This window comes from Hyaena hyaena, unplaced genomic scaffold (genome assembly GCF_003009895.1).
Source record: "Hyaena hyaena isolate Hyena2069 unplaced genomic scaffold, ASM300989v1 scaffold_285, whole genome shotgun sequence".
NCBI classification, from domain to species: domain Eukaryota; kingdom Metazoa; phylum Chordata; class Mammalia; order Carnivora; family Hyaenidae; genus Hyaena; species Hyaena hyaena.
Window position 1 is genome coordinate 131,323 of NW_024080917.1, and position 20,308 is coordinate 151,630.

Consider the following 20,308-nt stretch of genomic DNA (forward strand, 5'->3'; position numbering starts at 1 on the left):
GACCGAGGCAGCCGAATGCCCCACATTTTTGTTCTTACTAAGACCCAGGAGAGGAAGCAGAGACATCAAATGCAGGAAGACTTCCCAAACTGCCCTTCGGCTTTGCGGCAGAAGGTTCTGTGGGGATCCCCAAGCAAAAGGGCATCCTTTAACCACAACATTTACTGTGACCCGGGCGCGGAACACCCAGGCATCTTGAAGCGGGTCCCACACGGCTTATACCCAAGCTGTCTCACCTGGGGCGCTCCACCTGGCATTTATAGGACAAAGAGACAGCCCTCCTCCCGGGGGTAAATGGACCCTACAGGGGCTTTCTCCCACCCCACCCCACCCCCCAGGGGATTTCACCCCATGTGCCAGGCCGCTGCTTCCGCAGGGGTAACCTCCGTGTGCTACTCCTGAGGGATCCCGTGCGACCGTCTGTGGGTGTTGAATAGGGAGCCGTGGGTCCTGACTCAACCCAAATGTGCTGCGCGGCACCCCTGGCCACAGCCACAGCCCCCACATCAATCACTCTCAAAATCCGTGTCGCTGAGGCTCTCCAGGAAGCCGATGATAGAGATCTACAAAATGAAACAACGCCTTTGCACTGTGGTCCCGGATTCCAGTGGCTTCTTGGTATCCTGTCTCCAATGCTGATGACCTCCTTGGTGAGCAGAGGTCTAAGGGGTACCTTCTTTTGTCGCCCGTATAACTTCTCCCTTGGGGAGGGGCCTTTATGCCAGTGGCCAGAGCTTAGACTCACCCAAATCCAAGCTTGGTCTAGCAGCTAGGTCTGACCCAGACCTTTTAACTGCATTTTAGCTATTTTCTCAAAGTTTTTAACTTTATTTTTGAGAAAGAGAGAGATGGGGCAGAAGGACAGAGAGAGAGACAGTCTCAAGCAGGCTTCCTCGCCCAGCACAGAGCCCCACACAGGGCTCGATTCCACGACTCTGAGCTCATGACCTGAGCGGAAATCAAGACTCAGACGCTCAACTGACTTGAGCCTCCCAGGCGCCCCCTGCAATTTAACTGTTACAGATAATCAAGGGATTGAATATTTTGCCTTTTTCTTAGTGGTTTGCATTTCCTTCTGCAGCCAGTCAAGCAGCTCTTGGGGAGTCTCCAGATTCCATCGGTAACTTTTACCTCCAGTAACTGTGGGCCGACCCCGGCTCTACACTGCGAGGGAGCACCCAGACGCTGGGATTCAGAGGCTTCTCTTCCCCCCACCCTTTCTGTCTTTCTCTTCCCAAACCACGTTTCCGTTTATTGTCAAGTTGGTTTCCATATAACACCCAGTGCTCATCCCCACAGGTGCCCTCCTCCATGCCCATCACCCCCCCACTCCTGCACCCATCACTCCTCAGTTTGTTCTCAGCATTCAAGAGTCTCTCATGGTTTGCCTCTCTCCCTCTCCCCCACCATTTCCCCCCTTCTTCTCCCCCATGGACCACGTTTCTGTTTCTGTGAGTCAGGGCTGTTCTAGCAAATCCCACTTCACCGACACCAGCTGTAATGAAAACCTCGAGTCCCTAGCGCCTTTCTTTACAATGGTTTTAGAGGGCGCCTGGGAGGCTCAGTTGGTTAAGCATCCAACTCAGGTCAAGATCTTTTGTGTTCATCGGGCTCGGTGCTGACAGCTCAGAGCCTGGAACCTGCTTCGGAGTCTGTGTCTCTCTTTCTGCCCTTCCTCTGCTCTTTCTCTCTCTGTCCCTCTCTCTCAAAAGTAAATAAACATTTAACAATGTAAATAAAATAAAAAAAGGTTTTAGGAGCTTTGTTACAGCAACTAGGGGTATATATATTTCATGCCATATTTGCCGTTGGACTGGCAGAAATTTAAAAGTCTGATAATGCCAAGTTGTAGCCAGGTGTGAGGCAGGTGAAATTCATTATGGGATCAAATCTTCACATAAAGATTCAGGTTCAGGTGTGGGGCACCTGGTGGCTCAGTCAGTTAAGTGTCTGACTTCAGCTCAGGTCATGATCTCGAAATCTGTAGGTTCAAGCCCCACGTTGGTCTCTGGGCTGACAGCGTGCAGCCTGGAGGATGCTTCAGATTCTATGTCTCCCTCTCTCTCTGCCTCTGCCCCCTTCATGTTCTCTCTCTCTGTCTCTCTGATATATAAACACTAAAATTTAAAAAAAAACTTGGTTCAGATGTGAAGACTGATAAGGTCACATAAGAGAAGGTGACAAGATTGATTACTCACATAATGAGGTTTCCTAAGGGGGACAGGGCCAGGTCCCAAGCTGGTCTGAAAGGGCTTGAGAGAGCAAGGAGGGACTTTCAATGTGGTGAGCGCAAGAGGCTGAGCCTAGGGCCCCTCCACCCTGGCCACGGGCTTCCTGATTTAAATATCCCTCCAGGGCCAGAGAGAGAGAGAGAGCCTTACTATCAGCTTGCCCAGAGGTGGAGCCCAAGGGGAAGAGGAAGGTATGAGGCTTTAAGGCTGTCAACCATCAAACATCAAATTGGAGTCAGGCTCTTTATTATGGAGTGTAAATTAATACCTACACTTTGCAAACTAGTTTGGCAATATTTAATAAGGCCAAAGAGCATACCCTTTGTGTAGATAAAAGATGGCTGCAAATTCTTTGCTACTCCTCCCGTTGAGAGGTGGAATCAAATCCTCTCTCCTGGAGACTGGGTTGGGCCCAGTGACTCACTTGATCAATAGACTGCCACAGAGGCAATGTTCATCCACCTGAGGTTCTCAACCTTCAAGGCTGAGTCTTAAGAAGACTTGCAGCCTGTGCCCAGGCCTCCTGGAACCTTGCGTGGGGGGAAGTCAGCTCCGTGTGGCTGTCCCAGACAGCCACACTGTCAGGACAAGCATGCAGGTCACAGGCAGAGGGCCACTGGTGACAGAATGCTGTCCCACCCTGGCTGGTCCCATGATCCAGCCATTCAGCCCTGGCGCCAGATTCAGGAGCGAAGACTTCTGATGACCCAGTCCCGGCCACTGTGTACCTGCGACTACGTGAACTTGCTGCTCAGCGGCAGAACCTAGCCCACTGTTAAGAGTAGGGAACAGAGGGGCGCCTGGGTGGCTCAGTCGGTTAAGCGTCCGACTTTGGCTCAGGTCACGATCTCGCGATTCGTGGGTTCGAGCCCAGCGTCGGGCTCTGTGCCGACTGCCAGCTCAGAGCCTGGAGCCTGTTTCAGAGTCTGTATCTCCCTCTCTCTCTGACCCTCCCCTGCTCATGCTGTCTCTCTCTCTCCTAGAAATAAAAATAAAAATATTTAAAAAAAAAAAAGAATAGGGAACAGAAAACAATTGTTTCAAGCCTTCTAAGTTGTGGGATGATCATTATGCAGAAGAAAGCTGCAACAACCCTCCCCCCCCCACACACACACTGATTCCACTTCTGGATGGATCCCAGCATGAGATTCCCACCCACGTGTCCGCGAAGGTCTGTGTACAAGGATGTGCATTAGCATGTTGTTTATAACACTGGAAAAGCACCAAGAGACGAAGTTCTTCATCGATAGGAGAGAAATAAATCGGGGCATAAACATTGGATGAAATACCATACAGCTGTTAACAAACTAAATCCAAACACATCATGGGGATAAATCTCAGAAACATTCTGGAAAACAGCTGCCTGGAGTTTTGTGGGTTTTCTTAAGATTTTTTTTAAATTTGTAACTAATCTCCACTCTCATCACGGGGCTCAAACTCACAATCCCAAGAACAAAAACTGGATGCCCAGGGGGAGGGGCTAAATGGGTGAGGGGCATTTAAGGAGGGCACTTGTCATGGTGAGCACTGGGTGTTATATGTAAGTGATGAATCACTAAATTCTACTCCAGAAACCAATTACACTATAAGTTAACTAACTAGAGCTTAAAATTGGCGGGGGGTGGGGGGGGGAAGAGTCAGATACTCTACTGATTAGGCTAGCCAGACCCCCCCTTCCTGGAGTCTTTTTTTTTTCCTAATGATTTTATTTTTAAGTAATCTCTACACCCAGCCTGGGGCTTGAACTTATAACCCTGAGATCAAGAATCACATGCTTCACCGACTGAGCCAACCACGCACTCCATGGAGTCCTGAAGAAAAAAACAAAAATCAAACCAAAAAATCGATGTCCTGAGAGACACATAAGAAGATAAGCAGACTATTTTACTTAAAAAAATTTTTTTAGGGGCACCTGAGTGGCTCAGTCAGTTAAGTGTCCGACTTCAGCTCAGGTCACGATCTCATAGTTCATGGGTTTGAGCCCCGTGTCGGGCTCTGTGCTGGCAGCTAGCTCAGAGCCTGGACCCTGCTTCAGACTATGTGCCTTCCTCTCTCTCTGACCCTCCCCTGCTCACGCTGTCTCTCTCTCTCAGAAATAAATAAAACATTAAAAAATTTTAAAAAAATTTTAATGTATGTTATTTTTGAGAAAGAGACAGAGTGCGAGCAGGGGAGGGGCAGAGAGAGAGAGAGAGAGAGACAGAATCTGAAGCAGGCTCCAGGCTCTGAGCTGTCAACACAGAGCCCGACACGGGGCTCAAACCCACAAACCGTGAGATCATGACCAGAGCCAAAGTTGGATGCTTAATTGACAGAGCCACCTGGGAGCCCCTACTTTTTTTTTTTTAAATAGGCCTACATCCAATGTGGGGCTCGAGCCCACCACCCCAAGATCAAGAGTCACAGCCTCCACCGACTGAGCCAGGCAGGCACCCCAACAAGTGGGCTACTTTACATTGAAGGAGACTCGAGAAAGACAGCTAAATGCAATATGCATCCTTGATTTCATCCTGGATGAAAGAAAAAATCATCTCACCAGGGCATTACTGGAACATTCGAACAGGAGCTGTGTACTGGGTAAGATTATTTTGTGCATTTTATCACTGTTCAGTTTGTCACAGGTCTGTGATTACAGAGGAGAGTGTCTGCACCCTCAGTATATTCGGGCCGAGGTAGTCAATGGTTTAGCAAGATGTGTGCGGGCAAGCATAGTGTAAGAGAGAGGAGGCATGCGTGGCAAAGGTTCACAATTGTGAACCTGCATGAAAGGTATTTATTATATTATCCCTGCAACTCGGCTTAGGTTTGAAAATTTTCCATTGATTCTACGGATACCTACAGCCTGGATGCGTCTCAGAAGCATTATGTGAAGTCAAGGAAGCCAGGCCCAAGAGACCATGTGCTACACATGATTCCATGGAGGAAGCATTCTGGAAAAGACAAAATGATAGTGACACAAAGCCCATCAGTGATCGCCGGGGGCTGGAGGTGGGAGAGAGACTGCAAAGGGGCTTGGGGCACCTTGGGGGCGCCAAAGTGCTCTGTCCCATGACTGTGGGAGAAGTTACGCTACCACATGCTTTTGTTAAAAACTCACCAAATGAGGGACGCCCGGGTGGTAAGGGCGGTTAAGCATCTGATTGCAGGTCAGGTCGTGATCTCCTGGTTTGTGAGTTTGAGCCCCGCATTGGGCTCTCTGCAGTCAGCGTGGAGCCCCTAGGGACCCTGTCTCTACTCACTCTCTGCCCCTCCCTCACTCATGCTTGCTCACTCTCTCTGTCAAAATAAATAAACATCAAGAAAAAAAATTTAAGCTCATCAAATGAAACACTTAAACTGGGTGAATTTTGGGGCGCCTGGGTGGCTTAGTCGGTTAAGCGTCCGACTTTCGCTTAGGTCATGATCTCACGGTTCGTGGGTTCGAGCCCCGCGTCGGGCTCTGTGCTGACTGCCAGCTCAGAGCCTGGAGCCTGTTTCAGTCTGTGACTCCCTCTCTCTCTGACCCTCCCCTGCTCACGCTCTCTCTCTCTCTCTCTAGAAATAAATTAAAAAAAACTTGAAAAAAAATTTAAAAAAAAAAAACTGGGTGAATTTTATTGTGTAAAAATCATTCCTCTTAGAGGGCTGTGTTGTTTCTCCAAACAACAGAGGTCCGCCCGGGGAAGTGCTACTTCTTGCAAATAGTTTTCCCAGTTGTAAGTGGGCTTCACTTCCCTGAGTGGTGTCCTTATAAGAGAAAGCAGAGAGAGACCTGAGACCTAGGGACACAGCGAAGACCCTGCAGGGGAGGCCATGCGAAGAGGCAGGGGGACACTGATCGATCCAAGCCGGGGAGCTGCAAGGAGCTTTGGCAGCCAGCAGGAGCTAGGAGGCAGGCCTGGAAAAGATATCGTCCTCAGAGCCTCCGCAAGGAACCATCGCTTTCCCCACTTTGACTTTGGACTTCTGGCCCCCAGAGCGATGAGACAATAAATTTTGTTGTTTAAACCGCCCAGTCGGTAGTCAGTAATTTGTTACAGCAGCTTTAAGAAACAAATACCTCCTTCAAGGAAGCTGAATTTTTTTGGCTTTTTGGTTTTGTTTTTTGGTTTTTTAAGATGGGAAGAAACTTGGAAACTTTGGGGTTAAATGGAAAAAGCAAACTGCAGAAGAATGCGTTGAGTGTGCAATATTTTATAGAGAGGTTTAAAGTGCCCCGAACAATACTACTTATTGTTTGTAGACTTTGTATATGTCGTAAAAGCCTGGGGGCGGCTTGGTCTGGGCCGGCGCCATTCCCACGGGGTTACCCCTGTGGCGGGGGGTGTTCTTCGGGCCTCTGGACACCAGCGTGGACGGCCCACAGCTCTGTGAGTTCTGCGAAACTCACAGGGAGGAGACCCTGGAGCCAAGACTTGGCACTGCAGGGCCCACCTGCTATTGGGAAGGTGGGGGAGAAAGTTCTAGGGTGAGAGTGGGCCTGGAGGTTCCAGGAAACTGGCTTGTTTGAGGGCCGAATTGTCTTCTCCTCCCTTAACTGGGTAGGTCTCCCGCTGGCTGGGGTTTCCCTGGGACCCCTCTGTCCCTCCTACCCATTTTCCTGCTCGAAACAGCATGGAGGCTAGGGGAGGGGAGCTGGGGGCCAGAAGGGGCTGTGATGTCAGCGCTCGGGTCCATCAGGACAGCTGGAGGCCGGAGTTCCTGGGTCCAGAGGAGGCAGGGGACCGATTCAGACGTCCATAGAGTGACGAGGGCTGGGACTGGGAGCCAGGCACGCTGGGACGAGGGGCCTCCCTGAGCTGGCTTCTGGTCTGTGAATGATACGGCGCCACGGGGTGGCTGTGAGGAGGAAGTACTGGAACGCGTGTGGCAAGTCACTTCCGTGCCCGGCTATGGCCACGCAGAGGGCCACTAGCAGGGCTAAGTGCTGGCACTTGACCCTTATTTAAGCCTCTCTATAAGCTAGGCACTGTTATCATCCTCATTTTACAGATGGGAAGAGCGAGGGCTGCAGAGGTTAATGGGCAAGATGACACAGGTGTGCACAGCTACTTTGTGGCCAATCTGGGATTTGGCCTGAAGCCCTGTGATGCCAGGGCCCGTGAGCCAAGCTCCTTTGTTGTATTGCTTTCCTGGTGCGTTTCTGGGGTCCAGGTCTATCCTCTCCCAGCTCCTGGGTGGCCTGTGAACCTCCTGGGAGCAAGGCCTTGACCACTTCATCACCGGGTGAGCCCACCCCCCCACGTGGCAGAGGGCGCCCCAGAGAAGGTGTGCTACATATGGGTGTGGCTCGTGCTCAGTGTGACCGTGCCATTTGGAGGGGGTCAGCTGGTGGCACCAAGGGGAGACGGAGGCGTCTCCGAGGTCCACCGGGCTGTCACCACAGGTGCCGTGGGGAAACATGGTGGCCTTACGAGGCCATGCAGCCCTCAGACCTCTTCGCAAAGGAAGTTGGCTCCCCTACTCTGTGTTGGCTGGAAACCTTGTCCCAGCCCTCCCGGGACTCAGGAGCCCCAGCCCCTGGACCACCCTTCCCACGAGTCCTTGCCCCCGTCTTCCCACAAGTCACCTTCCTCTTATTTCTCTAGGATCCAGTCCCCAAGACACAGGAGTCCTGACCGCCAGCCAGAGTGTGTGGGACCCGGCTCGGCCCAGCTGATAAACGCCAATAATGCACATCTCTGCCCCACTTCACATTCAAGAATGTCATGTCAGTAGCTTGGAATCAGTCACGGAGGGAGCACTTCTCCCTCAGAAATTGCCAAGTGCAACAGTCTGGGGCTTTCCATTCCCCCAGAAAGCCTGCTGTTGAGTAGCTCCGGGCACAGCGCTCTTCCGTCCCCCCGGGGGGCCTGCTCACCAGGCCAGGAGCCTCCTGGGCGCCTGAGGGGGCATCGCCCACATGCTCAGGCTGCGCTTGGGCGGGGCCGGCCCTGGATCCTCCTGGTCTCCATACCGAGGCCTCTGGCCCCGGCCTGTGCAACCTCGAGAAGGAGAGCCCCGAGTTCCAGCCACACGGGGAAGGTCTCAGCGCCGGAGGCAGGGCAGGAGCTCACACCCTCAAGTCACACTTCCGTGGCTCGCACTCAAGCTCCGTCGGTGTGAACCCATGCGAACTAGAGCCTCCCTCAGCCTCAGTTTCCTCATCTGTAAAAGGAGGCTAATAGTAGTTCGTGTCTCATCAGGGAGTCATAAAAGTAAACAAGTTGTGCCTATAAAGGAGCTTACTTAGCAGAGCGTTCTCTATGTTAGATTTGTCCTTGTTACCAGTCTTGGTAATGCCCTGTCCCGCAGGGCGGTTGTGAGGGGAAAGGAGCTGACGTCCGTGCTCAGCCTGGCATCTGCATACAGCAGGTGCTCCATTAATGGGGCCTGTCGTTTCTGCCAAGATGAGTCGGTGCCTCAGACCTGGGTGGGGGGGACTCTCCTTCAGCCCCGCCCGGCCATTCCGGCCACCAGGGGGCGCCCCAGGCCCGCCCGCGGCACCGCCCCCTCACCTGTGCGGGCCCGGCACCTGGCGCCGCCTCCGGAAGAGGGGATCCGGGACCGCGGGGACCTAGGAGGGAGCCCGGCGTCGGCGGGTAAGAGCCTAGGGGCTCCGGGGGCGGGGGCCCTTCGAGCTTCTGGCAGGACAGGGTCGGGGCGAGTGGGCGCCGCGGGGGGTGGGGTGGCGGGGGCTGCCGCCTGGGGTCGGCCGGGCGGGGGTGGGGGGCGGGGGAGGCGTCGGCAGGGACGACAGTGGACGCCTGGGGCCGGGGTGGGGGGTGGGGCGTCGAGGAGCCGGGGTCCCAAACGCCCGGGGGCCGAGGTGCTAGAGAGCAGCTCAGTGCGAGGAGGCGGGAGGAGGCGCGCCGCTCCCGGGTCTCCAGAGCGGGGTCGGCCCACAGGGGCCTCCTCACGGAGACTCTTGGTCCCCGGGGGTCGCTGGGCTGGGAGGCCGCGACTAGAGTCCCGCGGGTAGGGCCGGGCTTGGACACCTGGAGAGGACAGAAGTGTGCATGTGTGTGTCTGTGTGTGCGTGTGTGTGTGCGTGTGTGTCTGTGTGTGCGTGTCTGTGTGTGCGTGTGTGTGTCTGTGTGTAGGGAGGGGGGCCCCCAGAAGGCTAGAGGTGGAGAGGGCGCCTCCGAAGCCTGGCGGGCCTTTCCCCGGAGCCCCTGAACCGCCTGCCCGGGCCGCCCGCCCTCGGAGGGCGCCACCAGGCTCCCATCCCCAGGGGCGGGCCGGGAAGTAAACAGAAACCTGGCGAGCAGGGCCTCAGTCGGCCTGCACAACTTGTTACCTTGCCCTGCCCTGGGCCTGACCCCCACGCCCTGGGAAGCTGCGGCCAGCACTCCAGAATGGGGGCACCGGGCCTGGGCAGCTGGGTTCCCAGGCATGGGGACCAAAGCACCTGGATCTGGAGAAAATAGGAAAACGAGGCCAGGATACCTAGGGGGGTAGGGGCTGGGGACCTGGGCTTCTAGAAGAGGAGGGGACTGGGTCTCTTGGGGCAAAGTGGTCAGGAGACCTTAATTCCCAAGGCCCTGTATTCTTGGGAGGGGAAGGGGCAGAACTCGGCCTTGAGTCCTGAGTCACTGAGAACTTGGTTTCTGGGAAGAGGTTCCTTGCCAGTGGGGTGCTGGGAGACAGAAGAGCTAAGGTCTGGGAAGAGGGGGGCAGTGACTCAGGGTGACACGGGGGGAATGGACACCTGGGGGTAGAGGATGTCAGCCAAAGGCAGCTCGTTTCCTTGTGCTTCCTGCCTCAGTTTACCCTGGGGACATTAACGGAGCTGGGTGGCCAAGACACAGATCATTAACCCTTCATGGCCCAGGAAGCCCTGGGTGCAGGATTGAGAGGGCTAGACCTTGACCAGCAGGGGGCAGGCGCCATCAGGCTGCGTTGTGGAGTGTCCTGCACCTGTCCCTGCTGACGCACCTGTGCCCGCTGACCCACCTGTCCCCGCTGACCCACCTGTCCCCACTGACGCACCTGTGCCCACTGACCGACCTGTCCCTACTGACGCACCTGTCCCCACTGACCCACCTGTCCCCGCTGACCCACCTGTCCCCACTGACCCACCTGTGCCCGCTGACCCACCTGTCCCCACTGACGCACCTGTGCCCACTGACCCACCTGTCCCTGCTGATCCACCTGTGCTCACAGATGCTGAAGGCACCATGAGCTCCCCGGAAGGGCCAAGCTTCCCATCGGGGCTGCTCTCAGGGGGCGCCTCCCCAAATGGCGATGAAGGCTTCTTCCCCTTCGTGCTGGAACGGCGGGACTCGTTCCTGGGAGGGGGCCCGGGGCCCGAGGAGCCCGAGGACCTGGCCCTGCAGCTGCAGCAGAAGGAGAAGGACTTGCTGCTGGCCGCAGAGCTCGGCAAGATGCTTCTGGAACGCAACGAGGAGCTACAGCGGCAGCTGGAGACATTGAGCGCCCAGCACTCAGAGCGTGAGGAAGTGAGCTGGCAGCAGGGGGCAGGGGTGGGCCCACAGCGGGCAGGGTCAAGGGTGAGCCGTGGAGGACAGGCAGATGGGCGGGTGGCAGACAGGCGGGGGGGGGGGGGAAGGAAAGCCGGACAAGGGGCCACCTCTGGAACAGCGCTTCACTGCTGAGCCCAGGGTCCCTGGTGCGACTCTCCAGTGGCGAGGACCGTGGGCTCTGAACTAGTCAAGATCTGGGTTCAGACCTGTGCTTCGCTGTGTGACCCCAGGCAAGCCCAGGGCAAGACTCTCTGAGTCTTGGGTCTGGCTTCTCAGCAGGAGGGCGCAACCCCCCCCCCCACCCCCACCCCCACCCCCCAGCCAGCAGCCTCCGTGAGGCCCCTCCCTGCCGGGCTCTGGGAGAAGCACTTTCTGTGGGTTGTCTTGGTCCCTTCTCAGTGGATCCTGTGAGGCAGGAACAGTTTCCACCCTCTGCCCAGGCTGCCCTTCCCCGCACTCTCGTTCTGGGGGGGGTCACACCTGGCCCACTACGTGCCCTGGACGCCACTGACTCCAGCAGCCATGTAGCCCAGCCACTGCCCTAAGATGGGCCTGGGGCACTTATGGTGCTCCCTCCTCCCCGGGCCACCTAACGGGCAACTCAGCATCAACATAACTGGCACTCTTGACTCTGTGACTCCGTCCCCCGTGGTCTTCCTCCCGCTTCCTGTCTCAGGACCAGGGCCTGAGCCTCTCACGCCCTCTCTCCTCCTACCTGTGCAAGCCCTGTTGACTTTTTCCTCTCAGCTGGATTCTGAATCCACCTACTTCCCATCGTCTCTGTAGCCTCCAAGCTGCCCCAGCCACGCAGCTGCCCCCTCACTCGTCCCCAGCTTCCGCCCTTGCCCCCTGGCGCCCATTCTCAGCACTCCACTCTGGGGGTAGGCAGAGGGGTCTTCAAATCTTTTTTTTTTTTTAATGTTTTATTTATTTCTAGGAGAGAGAGAGAGACAGCGTGAGCAGGGGAGGGTCAGAGAGAAAGGGAGTCACAGACTCTGAAACAGGCTCCAGGCTCTGAGCTGGCAGTCAGCACAGAGCCCGACTCGGGGCTCGAACCCACAAACCGCGAGATCATGACCTAAGCGAAAGTCGGACGTTCAACCGACTAAGCCACCCAGGCGCCCCTGCCAGAGAGTCTTTAAACTGTGAATCGGATCATTTCAGTCCTTACCCAAAATCTCCCAACAGGTCCCCATCACACTTGCGGTGACGCTGAAAGTCCCCGCCAGGCCTGCCCGTCCCCACATGCAGGCATGTGGGCCTCAGCTTGCTGGGCGCGCCGCCCTCCTGCCACGGGGCCCTTCTCAGTTTCTTGAGTAACCCACGCGTGTGCCCTCAGGGCCTTTGCACTGGTGGCAGCCCTCTTCCCTCTTGCCCTTTGGGTGTCCATTCAAACATCACTTGTCAAGGAACCCCCCGCCCACCCAACTCTTTCTCTTCAGGGTTTCTTTCTTTACAGTCCTCATGGTCCCTCTGAAATTACCCAGTTCAAGAGCGTGTCCATTTGCCTGTGCCTCTCTAGACTCTATGGTGCTGGAGGCGGGGAACTGGGTGGTCTTGCTGCCCGTAGATAGCCAGACCCCACGACAGGAGGCGCTCAGCAAATACTGGACAGGTGGCTGCTTGGCTGGCACTTGGAGAGGTGAAGGGACCTGTGTGACCACAGAGCAGCAGCAGAGCCGGGCACCAGGCAGGACAGCCGGGCCCTGGAGCCGGGGACTTAATCCTGGAGCTGTGTAGCCCCCATGGCATTTCGCTAAGGGCCTGGTTGCCTGGGTTGGAATCCTTGCCTCACTACTTTACTGTGTGTCCTTGGAGAAGGCATTTCGTCTCTCCGAGCCCCAGGTTCCTCGTATACAAAATCAGTACGTGAACAATTCTGCCTCTAGCTGATGAAATGAAAAGTGCCAGGAACGTGCTAGCACAGGCCCTGGCAGGCAGGAGAGCCGCTAATAATTGCAGCAGCTGTACGGGTAGCATCACCTTCCTGCTTTGAGAGTTTATAGAGTGGGGACCAGAGGCCGGCCGCCCCGTCTACCTGCCTCCCCACGCTGGGCACCCAGTGCGCCAAGAGCGTCCCCTTGCTGGTTGGACAGGTTTGGGGAAGGGCACGCAGAGGCATGGGGCCCAGGCGGGGCCGGCCGGGGTTAATTAGAGGGAGCTGGGGGAGAGGGGCTGAGCGGAGGCTGGGCAGAGGCTGAGCCTCCACGGCCCCCAGAACATTGGTGTGCGAGGTCATGGGCCGGGGCTTAAATTCTGCCAGACTCAGGCGCCAGAAACGGCGTCTGCGACCTCGGGTCCAGAAGCGCAGACAGCAGCCAGAGGTGAGCGGGCACCGGGGAGCCCCACTCCACCCCAGGCCCAGCCCAGCTCCTCCAACCTGGCCTGAGATCCCCTCCACCTCTCCTCCCTCCCTGCCCAGGCTCTGGTTTTCACCCTGCCTGCTTCTCCCTCTCGCCTCCGCGCTCTGACAACCCCCCTGCCCCCCGCCCCCCCCGCCCCCCCCCCCCGGCTCTGCGTCCATCCGGGGCTCACCTGCCTGTGTCCCGGCCCCACAGCGGCTGCAGCAGGAGAATCATGAGCTCCGCCGGGGTCTGGCAGTGCGCGGGGCCGAATGGGAGGCCCGGGCGGTGGAGCTGGAAGGGGACGTGGAGGCGCTGCGGGCCCAGCTTGGGGAGCAGCGCTCGGAGCAGCAGGACAGCGGGCGCGAACGCGCGCAGGCCCTCCGCGAACTCGGGGAGCAGAACCTCCGGCTGAGCCAGCAGCTGGCCCAGGTGGGGGGACCCCCGGCCACGTCCCCAGGCGGGGTGAGGGCGGGATGGGCGCGGGGGCGTTGAGCTTGGAGGTGAGGCCTGGCCCCGCTGAGGGCTCCGCTGCCTTCTGCCCCCAGGCCTCCCACACCGAGCAAGAGCTTCAGAGAGAGCTGGACGCCCTTCGGGGACAGTACCAGTCTCAGGTCCTGGCGGGAGCAGAGCTGAGGACACGGCTGGAGAGTCTGCAGGGGGAGGTGAGTGCCAGCTGGGGCTGGGGGCTGCCTGGGGCTGGCCCGCACCTCCTCTCCAGCCCTGAGGTCTCTCCCCAGAACCAGATGCTGCAGAGCCGCCGACAGGACCTGGAGGCCCAGATCCGAGGCCTGCGGGACGAGGCGGACGCGGGCCGGCGCCGGCTGCAGGCCACCCACGAGGAGCTGCTGGTACTGCGGCGTGAGAGGCGGGAGCATAGCCTGGAGGTGACCAGGGGGGCTGGGGTGGGGGGGTGCATCCGCTGGGGCACTGGCCACCGCCTGGGGGCTTCCTGGGAGCTCCAGAAGCTGGGCCAGGACAGCCTGGGCATTACCCTACGGGCAACCGGGAGCCTTGGAAGAGTATTGAGCAAGGCTGCTATGCTTCTAGAAGGCATCGGAGCCTGGCGGCTGGGAGACCAGGGCGGGCACTGAGGCCAGAGATGATGGGGAGTTCGTTCAGGTCTGGGGCAGTGGAGATGGATGAAGGAATGGAAAAGAGGCAGTATGGCCTCCTATTTGAGATCTTAGAAGTTTACACTTTGTGATCCAAAAAACGTAGGCTCTTAGCCCAAGATCCCTTTTTACTATTGTGGGCTGCCCAGCCTCAGTTTGCTTGTCTGTAAGATGAGATGGTTATAGCAGAGAGCTGCCCTGACGGTGAGGCGCTCAGCACAGCACCTGCTTAAAAAGATCAATAAACTTTGTTGGGGGCGCCTGGGTGGCTCAGTCACTTAAGTGTCTGACTTCGGCTCGGGTCATGATCTCACCGTTGGTGGATTGGAGCCCCGCGTCGGACTCTGTGCTGACAGCTCAGGGCCTGGAGCCTGCTTCAGACTCTGTATCTCCCTCTCTCTGACCCTCCCCTGCTCTCGCTCTCTCTCAGAAACAAATTATAAAACACTAAAAACAAAACCAAACAAACTTAAATACACTTTGTTGGATGACGGCAGTAAGGAGTTAGAAGGTAGACTGGTCGGGGAAGGGGGCGGGGCTCTGCGAGGTGACCTGACGAGGTGGGGCTGGAGGGAGGGTGATGAGAAACTTTAACGCCGGGGCGCCTGTCCGCGCCCTGCTTTATAGATGAGGAAGTTGGTATCTGCCGAGGGGAACTGAGCGGCCCAAGGCCGCCCGGCGATCCGGGCGCGGGATCCGGATCTTGCGGCGGGAGCGCTCCGACGCGCGGGCTGCCTGGCTTCCGGCGGCGCACCGGCGCCCCCTATTGGCCGGCGGCGGGCTCGGGGCCCCGGGCCCCGGGCGCACCTGGGCGACCCCCTTCTGTCGGTCGGTCCTCAGCTGGAACGCGCGCGCTCCGAGGCCGGGGAGGCACTGAGCACGCTGCGGAGGCTGCAGAGGCGAGTCTCCGAGCTGGAGGAGGAGTCGCGCCTGCAGGACCCCGACGCGTCGGGAGCGTCACTGCAGTCAGAGCTTGCTCGTAGCCTCGACAGCGACCAGGACCAGAAGGCAGACGGCCACAGAGACGCGCAGGTGAGCCCGCCGTCTCCTAGCCCCCGCGCTGCACGCAGACTCTGCCCCCCCTACCCAGATCTGACGCCTCACTGATTCCTTTGGCAAACAGAACACCCTGGGCCCTGGGATCCGAGAGGCGCTCAGCCACCAGTCTTCGCCCCAAGAAGAGACCCTGGAGCCTCCCAAGAAGCGAGCATCCCTGAGCCCAGGGGAGATACTAGAGGAAAAGGAGGCCGAAGTGGCCCGGCTGCAGGATGAGGTGTGGGGGTGGGGGCATAGATAAGGTGTGGGGGTGGGAGCATACAAAGCCCCTCCCAATGCCAGTTTCTCTTGCCCATCTACCCCTCTGGGCCTTTACCGGCAAATACCCCTCTACCGGGTTTGATCTTGATCTCCACAAACTTGCACTCATGCTTCAAGAGCCAGCCCCTCCGGGAAGACTTCTTGGACTGCATTTCCCCCTCACTCCCACCTCCCAGCATCCCTCCTGCAGGCTTATACCACCCAACCAGCCCTGCTCCACCCCTCCCGCACCAGCCCGGGGGCGCTCAGAAGATTCATCTCCAGCACAGCCCACAGCTGCCTGGAGTGTTTGTGGAGCAGGCACGGGAGGAGGGCCCAGAGAACTGAACCTTGGCTGCTGAAGAGCGGTACCTGGGAGATCCAGGGGCCTACCTGCCTCTCCACCCTTCCCTGCCCCAGATCACGCTGCAGAGGGCGGAGTTACAGTCCCTTCAGCTGGAGCTGCGAAGGCAGAAGGAGCTGCGGACACACGAGGACCCCGAGGAGGCCCTTAGAGGCGCCCTCTCGGATCGGGATGAAGCCGTGAGCAAGTGAGCCTCCGCCGCCATCCACCACGGCCCCAGTGAGGCTACAGGGCACCCTGGGCCTTCGCCCCCCCCCCCCCACGGTGATCGAATTATTCCCACACCCTCCAGGGGCCCTCCTACTGACTGTTTTCGGTGTTAGCGGCACCACCCCAGCCCGGGCCCACCGCCCCTGCTCCCTGAGGCCCCGGCGCCCTCGATCTGCTCACTGCCCCTTTTGCTTGCAGGGCCCTGGAACTGTCCCGAGAGCTCAGCCGCGTCTCTCTGGAGCGGGACTCGCTCTCCCGGGAGCTGCTTCGCACTATCCGCCAGAAGGTGGCGCTGACGCAAGAGCTGGAGGCCTGGCAGGTGAGGGGCGGGGCCTGCGGGGCGGGGCGGGGCCTGCGGGGGCGGCCCCAGCCCGCTGACCCCTCCCGCCCGGCTGCCCTGCCCGCAGGACGACATGCAGGTGGTGATCGGCCAGCAGCTGCGCTCGCAACGCCAGAGAGAGCTGACTGCCGCGGCCCAGTCCGCCCCGCGCCGCGCCGCGCCGCGCCTCTCCCTGCGCCTGGGCCCTGGGCCCGCCGGCGGCTTCCTGAGCAGCCTCTTCCGAAGGACCTGAAGGCCGGGCCGAGCGGGCCGCCCGTGCCGTTTGGCTCGCTTTCCTTTTCTGGGCAACATAGCGACAAGGCCCTGATTGTCTTCCAGAGGGTGCTGGGGCCCTCCCTACCCAGGGACGCTGGGCAAACGCTCACTGGGAGCAGGAGCCAGCTTTGGGGGCCAGGGGCCCCAGGTGGGTGGCGGAGCAGGGGAGGCAGAGCTGAGTTTTGAATCTATACATATAGGTCTATATTTTCTAAACACTCTGGGCCTGGCATGTTCCAGGGCAGGGATGGGGGTGGTATTTATGTATCAAGATCAGAGTAATATATAAAAATCATTACACTGACTTGACCTCCATTCTTGGGAAGAAAGTGCATCAAAGAATAGCCTAAAATTTTATTTGTTAAAAAAAAAAAGGAAAAAAACCACTCCAAACCCCTGGGGCGGAGGAGGTGTTGCCAGAGGTCAGAAAGACAGGGAGAAGGCGCGGTAGCCCAGATTGGTGAAGACATCCACCCGGCAGCTGTTACCTGCGGCTGTCAGGACCTGGAGGCAAGAGGGGGGTGACTGGCCTGTCCACACGTGTGTCCCATCCCCCAGGGCCCCCACAGCCCCCTGCAGGACCCACCTTGCACTCGGGTGCTGCGGGCTGCTGGTTGAGACTAAGGCTGAGCAGCCCTGGGGAGGAGCCAGGCACCTGGGCCTTGAGCTCCCCACTCAGCTGCCACTGGTTGACGCAGCGGCCCTGGCCCGCTGACAGAATCTGTGGAGGGCAGCGAGGGGAGTCGGGCGGGGGTCAGGATGGGAGAGGGGAACCGGGCACAGGTGGCAGAAGCAAGACAGAGGGCCTCACCAGGTCCTGGTAGAAGGTGACGTGTTTCTGTGGCGCCCGCATGGGGAAAACGGTGGTGGGTGTGGAGGATCGCAGGTGCCAGAGGGTGAGTGCCGGGCCTCCTCCACAGACCTGAGCAGAAGGGGGGGGCGGGTGGCCCCAGCCACTGTGAGCCATAGGCCCTCTGCTGGCAGGGCCCGGAGCTGTCACCCCCTTCTGGACTTTGCCCTGCTCACCATCCAGTCTGAGTCAGTTGCCAAACATCCGATCCAACGCCCATTGTGGGGCCTGGAGCACTCCTAGGAGGGGGGAGAAGGGAGGAGGAGATGAAGACACATGGGATGCCCGGGGGGGGGGGGCGGAGGACAGGGCGTGGGGCGTGCCCTCACCTCATGCTTATAAACCTCGATGGTCTGGACTTCCTTGGCTGAGCGGAGATCTGTGGGGGAAGACTATGAAAACACCCTGCTGAGAAACACCCTGCTAGCCCCCATCTGTCCCTCCCACCTGACACTAACTTACCCCAAAGTCGCACGGCTCCATCCTCACCACCTGACAATACCTCAGGGCTCCGCTCCCGTAGCGCCAGGCAGTGGATATAGTCTGTGTGGCCCCGCAGGGCCCGCTGCAGGGAGAGGCCCAGTGTCAGGAGATCCAGGAAGAGCAGCCCGACTACCATCCAGCCCTGACCACCCCAGCTCCCTGGCCCGCTCACTGTGAAGGTCCCAGTCTCGAGGTCCATGGTGTGCAACTGACAGTCTCCCCCTGCCAGGATGAGAGAATTCTCCTGCAGAAGAAGGCAGGGGGGCAATTGCAAGTCCAAGTTGGATCAGGACAGGGAGAGGGAAAAGGCTTAAAGTCTGGGCTGAGAACAGGGCAAGGTAGGGCTGCAGTCACAAAGGGCTCAGACCTTGGGGACGAGGAGCAAAGCATTGATCTCGGGCACTTCTAGGCTGGTCCTGCGAGAGAGAAAGCGAGGTCAGCTCTGGTGAGGCAGAACCTTGGCCCCCAAGTACCTTCTGCCCACGCGGCCCTAGCTCACCTGTATGGAGGCTGCCGCCGCCACAGCTCCTTACAGCCCTTCATGGAGGGAAACACTGTAAGATGTCAAAGGCTCTCTGGGAGTGGGCAACGCAGCCCTTTCCCCAGCTCCACACTCCTTACCTTCTTGAGGATCTCTGCCCAGAGCCAGGCCTTCACCTCCCCATCCCCAGCACTGAGCAGATGTCGATCAGTGGAGACCATGCAGTAGACGGGCCCCTCGTGGGCTAGATGGAAATGCAGACCGTGAGTGACACGGTCCCGTTCCCCTCCTCCATCCCGGGGGTTCTCTAAGCCAGACTCAATGGCCGCACCCACCTTGGAATGTCACCACGGGCTTCTTACTTTCCTCTTTGGCCTCGGAGCTCAAAGCCGCAGACAGACTGAAGGGAGGGGGAGGGGGCCTGAGGGTCAGAGGCAGGGGGCACCAGTCTTGGGGGGTACAAGTGCTAGAGCATCCGGGTGGTGGAAGCGGGGGTGAGAGTACCTGAAGATGGCTATCTGCCCATAATTGTTGCCCGCTGCCAGGAACTTCCCGCAGGGTGAGACACTCTGGGAGAAAATGGTCATGTGCAGCCGCTGCAGCGCCTGAAACACTTCCATCTGCAGAGAGAGGCTGGATGAAGGCCCCCTGGGACACGAAGGCCTGTGACTCCAACTCCTTCCTGCTGCTCCTGCCACCTGCCGGCCTCCCACTGCCCAGATTTCTGAACCCTCTGAGGCGGGTCACAGGTGGGCGCCTGCCCATATACTCCCAGGGGCTGCTCCAAGAGGATGAGCAAGTGTGCAGTCGAGGGGGGACGTCTACCAGTACCTTGAGTAAGCACCCAGCGTGGCTTCCAAGGTTCCTCAACTGTCAAATGGAGCTCACGGGAGACGTCACAACGGTCTGAGCTACCGCATCTACAGCTTCGCATAGCGCTGCCTCATTAAAAGCACTTAAAAAGTGGCTCCATTGTCCCAACACAGAAAAACATACTGGTTTCTAATCCCTACCCTCTGACTTTCTTCTTTCTTTCTTTCTTCCTTCCTTCCTTTCTTTTTCTTTCTCTTTCTCTTTCTTTCTTTCTTTTTCTTTCTTTTTCTTCCTTTCCTTTCCTTTCCCTCCCTCCCTCCCTCCCTTCCTTCCTATTTCTAGGGGGAAGAGAGAGGGAGAGGGAGAGGGAGAGAGGGAGAGACAGCGTGACCAGGGGAGGGTCAGAGAGAGAGGGAGATACAGAATCGGAAATAGGCTCCATGCTCTGAGCCCTCAGCACAGAGCTCGAGGGGGCTCGAACCCACGAACCACGAGATCATGACCTAAGCGAAAGTCGGACGCTTAACCGACTAAGCCACCCAGGCGCTCCTCTTTTTTCTTTTTTTTAATGTTTATTTTTGAGAGAGAGACAGAGCACGAGAGGAGTAAGAGCAGAGAGAGAGGGAGACACAGAATCCGAAGCACGCTCCAGGCTCTGAGCTGTCAGCATAAAGCCTGACGCGGGGCTTGAACTCACCAACAACCTCTGAGATCACAACCTGAGCGCAAGTGGGATGCTTGACCGACTGCGCCAGTCAGGCGCCCATCACAACTCTCTGACTTTAATGTTAGGCGCCTAAGGCCTTGCTGGGTTACCCTCTCAACCCTGGGTCTGAATCGTGCGCAAAACAGGGCTATGGGCACCACGCCTTGCCTGCCCCTTCCGAACTGGGTATGGACTACACACCCCAGAAGGCACCGCGCATCGCGTCCGCCTCACCTGACCCAGAGGTACTGCGTGTGGCATAGCTCGCTCCATCTCGAGAACTACAAATCCCAGAGCGCTCCGCGCGACGCAGCTCCACGAGTCCGGACGTCCCCGCGAGCGGTTCCCCCTCGCGGCGTAGCACAGCTTCAACCCCGT

At 58.2% G+C, this 20,308-nt stretch overlaps 3 protein-coding genes across 6 annotated transcripts; 1 reads left to right on the top strand and 2 right to left on the bottom strand.

Annotated features, from left to right (window-relative positions):
- Positions 1–506: 506 nt before the first annotated feature.
- On the bottom strand, positions 507–9,586 carry LOC120241540 (vegetative cell wall protein gp1-like). The gene is made up of 3 exons (XM_039246756.1): positions 9,512–9,586; positions 8,708–9,187; positions 507–563 (listed from the first exon to the last, which is right to left on the bottom strand). The coding sequence occupies exons 1-3, from the start codon at positions 9,584–9,586 to the stop codon at positions 507–509; spliced, it is 612 nt and encodes a 203-aa protein (XP_039102687.1).
- Positions 8,725–16,843, top strand: BICDL2 (BICD family like cargo adaptor 2). Its single transcript, XM_039246827.1, has 10 exons — positions 8,725–8,791; positions 10,356–10,651; positions 13,234–13,449; positions 13,566–13,682; positions 13,758–13,904; positions 14,973–15,164; positions 15,256–15,405; positions 15,849–15,979; positions 16,201–16,321; positions 16,410–16,843. The coding sequence occupies exons 2-10, from the start codon at positions 10,370–10,372 to the stop codon at positions 16,572–16,574; spliced, it is 1,521 nt and encodes a 506-aa protein (XP_039102758.1). The 5' UTR covers positions 8,725–8,791; positions 10,356–10,369; the 3' UTR covers positions 16,575–16,843.
- A 72-nt stretch (positions 16,844–16,915) lies between these two features.
- Positions 16,916–20,244, bottom strand: THOC6 (THO complex 6). 4 transcript variants are annotated; one of them, XM_039246828.1, is made up of 13 exons: positions 20,165–20,244; positions 18,916–19,031; positions 18,747–18,811; positions 18,552–18,655; positions 18,430–18,467; positions 18,298–18,346; positions 18,103–18,174; positions 17,910–18,012; positions 17,777–17,826; positions 17,624–17,686; positions 17,409–17,519; positions 17,184–17,318; positions 16,916–17,101 (listed from the first exon to the last, which is right to left on the bottom strand). In XM_039246828.1, exons 1-13 carry the CDS (start codon positions 20,201–20,203, stop codon positions 17,021–17,023), a joined length of 1,026 nt encoding a protein of 341 aa, XP_039102759.1. In that variant the 5' UTR covers positions 20,204–20,244; the 3' UTR covers positions 16,916–17,020. The 4 variants fall into 4 exon arrangements, with proteins under 4 accessions (XP_039102759.1, XP_039102761.1, XP_039102760.1 ...); XM_039246830.1 differs by lacking the exon at positions 20,165–20,244 and adding an exon at positions 19,922–20,071; XM_039246829.1 differs by lacking the exon at positions 20,165–20,244 and adding an exon at positions 19,425–19,444.
- Between the last annotated feature and the right edge of the window lie 64 nt (positions 20,245–20,308).

What these genes read in the sequence shown, in the direction of transcription:
- LOC120241540 (XM_039246756.1), bottom strand. Translation starts at nt 9,586, where the DNA reads ATGCCTGGGAACCCAGCTGCCCAGGCCCGGTGCCCCCATTCTGGAGTG. An exon ending in CAGCTTCCCAGGGCGTGGGG is followed by an intron (nt 9,188 to 9,511) that starts GTCAGGCCCAGG and finishes TGTCCTCTCCAG; the next exon opens with GTGTCCAAGCCCGGCCCTAC. An exon ending in CAGGTGCCGGGCCCGCACAG is followed by an intron (nt 564 to 8,707) that starts GTGAGGGGGCGG and finishes TTCATTTTGTAG; the next exon opens with ATCTCTATCATCGGCTTCCT.
- BICDL2 (XM_039246827.1), top strand. Translation starts at nt 10,370, where the DNA reads ATGAGCTCCCCGGAAGGGCCAAGCTTCCCATCGGGGCTGCTCTCAGGG. An exon ending in AGCACTCAGAGCGTGAGGAA is followed by an intron (nt 10,652 to 13,233) that starts GTGAGCTGGCAG and finishes CCGGCCCCACAG; the next exon opens with CGGCTGCAGCAGGAGAATCA. An exon ending in TGAGCCAGCAGCTGGCCCAG is followed by an intron (nt 13,450 to 13,565) that starts GTGGGGGGACCC and finishes TTCTGCCCCCAG; the next exon opens with GCCTCCCACACCGAGCAAGA.
- THOC6 (XM_039246828.1), bottom strand. Translation starts at nt 20,203, where the DNA reads ATGGAGCGAGCTATGCCACACGCAGTACCTCTGGGTCAG. An exon ending in CAACTGACTCAGACTGGATG is followed by an intron (nt 17,520 to 17,623) that starts GTGAGCAGGGCA and finishes CCTTCTGCTCAG; the next exon opens with GTCTGTGGAGGAGGCCCGGC. An exon ending in TCACCTTCTACCAGGACCTG is followed by an intron (nt 17,319 to 17,408) that starts GTGAGGCCCTCT and finishes TGCCCTCCACAG; the next exon opens with ATTCTGTCAGCGGGCCAGGG.